General features: G+C 35.3%; 1 protein-coding gene across 1 annotated transcript; it reads left to right on the top strand.

The window, feature by feature from the left end:
- The first annotated feature begins 1,024 nt into the window (after nt 1-1,024).
- On the top strand, nt 1,025-4,602 carry TEX30 (testis expressed 30). The gene is made up of 5 exons (XM_007953822.2): nt 1,025-1,039; nt 1,516-1,746; nt 2,785-2,836; nt 3,361-3,566; nt 4,429-4,602. The coding sequence occupies exons 1-5, from the start codon at nt 1,025-1,027 to the stop codon at nt 4,600-4,602; spliced, it is 678 nt and encodes a 225-aa protein (XP_007952013.1).
- Nucleotides 4,603-7,743: the final 3,141 nt, after the last annotated feature.

Here is a 7,743-nt window from a genome sequence, read left to right as displayed (position 1 = left end):
ATGGAGACTTGACTGTATATTCATAGTATCTTTTGAGCCATATTGTTACCTATTCAATAAATATTAACAGCAAGGGAAAAAAATGGGAGAGTAGTAGAGATCTTGATATTGATAATACCCTATACAATAAAAGATCATCAACAGTAAGAAGAAATCTTACTAACATTTCTGCCATAATGCTGTATGACAACCCCTAATTTTCAGTATTTTATAGCATTGCGCACTCAGTGTTCTTTAGTTTGACTGTGATTTAACTGATCTTGACTAGGTTGGACTCCAGATTTTAGTTCTGGGTTCAGCTCTACTCTGTGTATCTTCATTTCAGAGATACAGCATAAAAAAGCAAAGTTACCCAAGGCTTGCTTTTCTCATAGCAGAGGGTGAATATTCTAGAGGAGTGGTGGAAATTTGCCAGCTCAGAAGTGACGCATTTGAAATGTCTACCTATATTCCATTTGTCAAAGTGAGTCACATAGCCAAGCCCAAAACCTCAGTAGCCCAAAGATGTGTACTCTGCCTACCAGGAGGCACTTCAAAATTGTATGAAAAAGGGTGTGGATATATACTTCTGTTGGATGGTGGGGCAAAGAATTGAGAATAATGATGGAAATGGGTTAATAAAAAGATACTATGAAATTAAGAATATTTGGTTGAGAAAATGCTTTTAAAATAGCTTTATTGCCAAGACACAGCATTCTACTTAGATATAAATTAAGACTTCCATGTCAAGGTATCACATCTGCTATTCCCACTCCTAGACCTATAACCAATTCTAAATACCCATAGGAACCTTGAAAATATTAATTGATTGATTGATTGATTAATCCATATGTAAGGACTCCAGTTTTCCAAGAAGTAGTAGTTCTGAATGTGTTTTATTTCAGCTACTAACAGTGTTCATTCATAGTTTTTGTGTCATATCCATATCTGCCAACCCACCTTTCACCACAGAATCTTCTTTCCAGGGAGATGTCCTTTGCTTCTCAGATGTAATGCACTTTAAGTTTGTTATTCAGCAGTGAAAATGAGTCATTCAGAGGTAATTATTTTCATATGTTCTACATCTTCAGGGTTCCCCCTACTTTGTTTTTTAAGTAACCATATAGCTTCAGAGTAATTTTCTTTCATCATGAACTGTAAGAGGCAGTATAATAATAGTAGTGAAGAGAGAAAACCAGGCCAGAAAGCCTGAGTTTCAATCTTATCTAGTAGCTTTATATCCTTGAGCAAGTTGCTTAACATGTTTACCTTAATTTTCTTATCTATAAAATGGGGATAGTAATAGTACTTGCCTCTAGAATTATTAGGAAGGCTAGATGAGTTAATACATAGCAAATATAATAGTGCCTGACTACAGTAAGCACTTCTTAAATAATAGCTATTATTAATACTGTTTTTTATTTAGAAGCCATGATTTGAATCGTGAAGCTTTCAGAACAAACTAGTTATTCATTTGTCTGAATAGGCAAGGAAGTAATTATTGATCATTGATCCCTTTATTCTCTTGAATTCCAGGTTAAATTAAAAATACCTTTTGGAAACAAACTACTAGATGCTGTTTGTTTGGTACCTAACAAGAACTTAACATATGGAATCATTCTTACACATGGAGCATCAGGAGATATGAATCTTCCTCATTTGATGTCACTGGCATCCCATCTTGCATCTCATGGGTTTTTTTGCCTGAGATTTACCTGTAGAGGACTTAATATTGTACATAGAATTAAGGCATATAAATCAGTTTTGGTAAGAGAGCTTCCTTATACTTACTTATAACAGAATTCTGTTTAAATTCTTAATAAACTTAAGTTTATTGGTCATTTAGAAAATCATTTCATGAGTATCTTTAGAAAATCAACAGCACATGAGGGCTAATTAGTGGTCACATTCCTCTTCTTTGCCATCAGTTTCCATGGATATACATGCTGACATCATAAATGTCCCTCAGTGATACTGCTAAGCTACTTATGATAATATTATATAACTTTATATACTCTAGCATTCCAGAATATTTTGTCTGCTATACTATGCATTTACAAACATAACACAGTTTTCTGTATATGTTATTTAGATAATATTGCTTAAAATTCCTGAATAAAAGCTGAAATTTCTTTTAGTCTAAATTCTCTAAAACTTGTTAAACTTTTTAGAGCTTTTACTAATTAATTACATTTATTTATTAGATGTTACATTAGGAGCCCTGGTGGTGCAATGGTTAAATGTTTGGCTGTTAACCAGAAAGTCACAGTTGGAACCCACCAGTGGCTCTTCAGGAGATAAGACCTGAAGATCTGCTTCTGGAAAGATGACAGCCTAGGAAAACCTATGTGGTAGTTCTACTCTGTCATATAGGTTGCTGTGAGTCAGAATGGACTCATATATGTTAATTTTATGAATTAGACATTTGTAACATTAGTTGAAAGCTTTTACTAGCCTTAGACTTATATGTGTGTGTGTGTATATGTATACACACACACACACACACACATATATATGTATATATAGTTCATACTTTTTTAAGTAATTTAGTACTTGAATATTTTTAGAAATATTTCTCACATATTTACCTGTATTACCCAACATGTGATTTTGATAGTGAAGACATGATTAGAAAAGGACCAAAAATAATTAGATAGTGTGGGGGATGGAATATAGTAAGGAATCTCTTAAGATTTTGTGGTTATCTTTAATAGATATTCAGTAATGATAAGAAATAATACATACGTTTTTTAGTGGAATAATTTGTGGGTGAAGAATTGATCATTTTTTGGTTGATTTTTCTAGAATTACCTAAAGACCTCAGGAGAATACAAACTTACAGGTGTTTTTCTTGGAGGTAAGTTGTAATACTTATGGGCACTTATTTTAGAATTTACCCATTTTAATATAGGAATAAATAATTGAGAATTAATATTAATTGATAACAGGAAGCTAAGTTAAGGATTATTTTTTACTTCTAAGAAATCACCTCCTTGATGCTAAAATACTTTATGTATTTAAAGAAACTTTAAACTCCATATGTACATTTATTGAAACCCAAAAATCTCTCCTTTTATTTGCATTCCTGATCACCCTCTTAAGGGCTTCCTTTACAAGGCTTGTCCTCAACCCTTTAAGTATTCTTCAGAAAAATAATTGCTACTATTATTTTATTTGACTTATGATCAAGTTTTAGTTCTTCATGAGGCAATAGGTATCCATTGTGGAGATTGCAGCTTGTTAATTGCCTCATTTTAGGAATTAAAAAATGATTTGTTGATATAGAAATATGGCAGATGAATACAAAATGAAATCTAACATCACCACTACTTTATATGAATGTTTATATTTTAAATTCAACTTAAATTTAATTGATTTTAGGTCGTTCAATGGGTTCAAGAGCAGCTGCTTCTGTAATATGTCATATTGAGCCAGATGATGCTGATGATTTTGTTCGAGGTCTCATTTGTATTTCTTATCCACTGCACCATCCAAAGCAGCAGCATAAACTGAGAGATGAAGATCTCTTTCGTATAAAAGATCCCGTACTCTTTGTGTCGGGCTCAGCAGATGAAATGTGTGAAAAGGTGAATTACAATTCAATGTATGTGTGAATGAGAGAGAGATCTTGGGAGTGAAATATTACCTGCAACAGTCACTCTCTTTAAAAAGATGCAATTGATACTAGTTTTGTGCCTTACTTACCCTATTGTTTTGGAGAACTTAAAAATATAAGAATACTGAATAAATTTATCTCCCTGGAAAAAGAGTTGGTAAATGGATTAACCCTTATTTGGGAAATGAAAGGTTAATATTTTGAGTCCTCCGATTTAGGAATTACTAGAGTTTATCATTTCAGTGGGAGCTCTAGTGGAGTAGCGCCTAAGGCATTTGACTGCTAACCAGGAGGCTGGCAGTTCAAACCCACCAACCAATCCCCAGAAGGAACGTTGGGCAATCTACTTCCGTAGTGATAACGCCTTGGAAACCCAAGGAGGGGTCACTGTGAGTCAGACCTGACTCGATAGCAGTGGGTTATCATTTCAGTATTTAGGCAAATTACTAAGTTCATTATAAAATTGAGTCTTGAGTAAAGAGTAACTTGTATTAGATCAATATTATGAAACACCTGCATATTTACCAGAGCATATATGTTCCTTGGGAAAAATACTTGTTTGGAAGAACTTTATGTCATCCATTTTATGTAATAATACTGTATCATCAATAATAATTTTTTCTGTGCAATTACTATGTCTGAGAGAAGTAGACCTCCACATCTGTGGACATTTCTTTGCACATTCCATTGCCTAGAAAATTGTCTGTAGAGTAGGTATTTAATAAATACTTGATGATTGAATGCCAGTGTAGGCAAGGGAGAGAGCATCTAAATCTCTTTTATTAAACAACAATGAAGCATTAGTCTAGTACCCTCTTCTTTTTTTTCCTTAGAACTTGTTGGAGAGAGTGACACAGAAAATGCAAGCTCCTAGTAAAATCTACTGGATTGAGAAGGCAAATCATTCCATGGCAGTGAAAGGACGGTCAACAAATGATGTTTTCAAAGAAATAAATACACAGATTTTGTTTTGGATCCAAGAAATCACTGAAATGGACAAGAAATAATTGCCATTAGTTAAAAGCCATGTTATTTTGAATACAAATACAGTTAATTTAATAAAACACAGGATAACTCTCAGCACTATGAGATATATTTCAGACTAACTTACTGTTCTTTACTGTTTCCTTTAATTTTTAAATATGTTTTAATGGTGAAATTAATGTCTTTTACAAAATTTCTTTTGAAAGCACTGTTCTAGTTGTATAAAGATGATGTACAAATATTGAAGGTGGTCTAAATATAATTTATTTTCAGTAGTATAGTTAAAGTTTTGAAAATATTAAACATTTTCAATTTTGCTACAATGGCATTTTTGTTTCATTGATTTTGCAATGGAAAGTACTCTTACTTTGTAGATGTATAGTTTATTTCATATAAAGTGCACAAAATATGATGGGGCTGATGTTTTATCAGGTTTGTAGGAAGGAGTGGTTTTCTGTGGTAAGAAATTAACTCCTTTTCCTGATTTCCTTACTGCTTGCTCTTAAGGTAGACTTTCTAGACAGCCTCAGGATGGGTCTGGGCATCTTGTAGATATCTGAGGTCCTCATTGTTCCTGCTCTGGGAACATCAATGTATCTTAATTATTATTTGCATATTTTTCTAAATATCATTGCATAAAGAACTAAAACCTAGATAAACAAAAAAACAAACTCACTGTCACCGAGTCGATTCAACTCATAGCAGCCCCTCCTTGGGTTTCCGAGGCAGTATCTCTACAGAAGTAGATTGTCTGATCTTCCTTCCGAGGAGTGGCTGGTGGGTTTGAACCACCACCCTTCTGTTTAGCAGTCAAACACCTGAAACACTATGCCACCAGAGCTCCTAAAACGTAGATAACCATATCCAAATCATTTATATTATGATAGCATTAAGGTGTGTACAACTACAAATTCAAAATTCGCATGCCATTCAATGTACAATAGTTTTTACCTAAATGATTTTCTGAACAAGACCTAAATTTAAAAAAAAAAATTTTTTTAAATGATATATAACTTTTTTGGTTTAAAAAAAAAGTTGCCATACAGTCAGTTTTGATTCATGTCATCCCCATGTGTGTCAGAGGAGAACTGTGTTCCATCGGGTTTTCAGTGGCTTTTTTTGTTGTTTTCCAGAAGTAGATCACCAGGCCTTTCTTCTGAGCAGCCTCTGCAGGGACTGGCACTTTTAACCTTTCAATTAGCAGATGCATTAAACATTTGCACGATCCAGAGATTCCAGTGTATAATTAAATAATACTTTTAATTTTAAATAAAACTAGTACCAAAAGATAAAATCCATCACTAATAAAAATGTAATCACTGGTCTAACTATAAATGGATGGGAAAATACTGTGAACTAGAAGTAAAACTAACGGAAAAAAGGACAATATACTGCAAAGCAGACCACAATATAAATATAAAACTGATTAATAAATAGGTTTTAAAGATTGTTAACCAGCTTATGTAGTTAAAATACTCAAATTAGTAAAATTAAACTAAGCATAATATGGATGATGTTTTGGTTCTCTAGTGCTACTCTAACAGAAATAGCACAAATGGATGGCTTTGACAGACAGGGATTTATTCTCTTACAGTTCAGGAGGTTAGATGTCTGAGTTCACAGTAGCCACTCTAGAGGCTGGATGAAGGCCACTTGACCTTGGGCTTTAGCTCTGCCTCTTGCTCCCAGCCCACTGGAGCTGGAGGTGTCTCTTAATTCAGACAGCTGCTGACTTCTGAGGTTGACAAATAAAAAGGCAACAGTCCTCAGATTATCAAGCAACACAGCAGGCTACTATTTCAAGTCCAGAAACTGTCTCAAGATTGGCAAGCAACATGGCAGGCCACTGAGATAAAGACTCAGCCAAATGCAGGATCCAGATGTGCCAAAAAGCTTGAGACCTTTATTACTTGTTTTTTACATGTTGGAAGCAGACCACATCCCTAATGCAGCTGTTCAGCTGCTCACAGTAGATTCCACCATGGAGTTGATTACCAGTCACATCAAGGGGAATAACTACATCTAGTCGCTCAACCACTCAAAACCAGGCCCAGCCAAGTTGATACATAATACAGGTGACTATTCAAAGATATTTAAAACTAGGATTTTTCCTTAAGTTGTCTGCGTAACTATTGTCCTTTTCTGATGAGATGGCTTGTCACTTGAGAGGACTGCCTGCATAACTATGGTTGGAGGACATATAATTCCTACAGATGTGAGTGATATGTCTGAAACTGAAACGAACATTTGTTGAAAAGATCTCATCTGCTCTCCTGCACAAATTCAGCATGTCTTGCAGAAAAATATATAGCTTCGTAAAGTTTAACATTGTGGTCAAAAAACAATTTTGGCACCTCCTCTGGCCCAAACTCCATTGAATTGATTCCAACTCCTGACAACCTCATGTGTTACAGAGAACAGCCCCATAGGGTGGCATAGTGAGTGCCTAAGGCATTTGACTGCTAACCAGCAGGTTGGCTGTTAAAAGTGTTCAGACCCCCCGCCCACTACATGGAAGGAAGACTGGGCAGTCTACTTCCGTAAAGATTTACCGTCTCAGAAATGCAGTGTGTTTGGTTTTTTGGTTTGGAATCTTAGGGAAGCAGATTGCCAGGTCTTTATTTTGTGATACCACTGGGTGGGTTCAAACCTCCAGTCTAGGTTAGTAGTCAAGTGCAGACAACTTGCACCACCCAGTAACTCTACCTTGTCTGGTAGGCCCACACTAATTCCAGAACCATTCTCTGTGACCAGTAGTTTTCAACTAGAGGTGATTTTGTCTCATATGGAAACCTTTTTCTTTGTCATGACTAGGCAGTTGGGGAGAAGTATGCTACTGGCATCTCATGTGTAGAGGACAGGGATGCTGCTAAACATCCTACAATGTGCTGAGCTGCTCCCCACAACAAATACCTAGCCAAAAATATCAATAGTGCCACAGTCGGGAAACCCTGTCCAAGACAAACCAGCTTTCACATTATCTTTAAATTCTTTCTCCCTCTGCATTTACTGCCCCCCATTCCACCCACCTCCCTAATCCCTTTGCATTTTTTTAGTTGCTAAATCCCGAGTTTTCAGGGTCTCAAATATGTCTTGATTGTCTCTCCTATTTACACTGCCATCTCTCTAATTCAGACTGTTAGCCAATTCTCATCTGTATAATT

The sequence above is a fragment of the Orycteropus afer genome, unplaced genomic scaffold, assembly GCF_000298275.1.
Source record: "Orycteropus afer afer isolate SDZICR_OR568_19922 unplaced genomic scaffold, OryAfe1.0 scaffold00417, whole genome shotgun sequence".
NCBI lineage: Eukaryota > Metazoa > Chordata > Mammalia > Tubulidentata > Orycteropodidae > Orycteropus > Orycteropus afer.
This window is presented reverse-complemented; position numbering and strand designations above follow the sequence as displayed.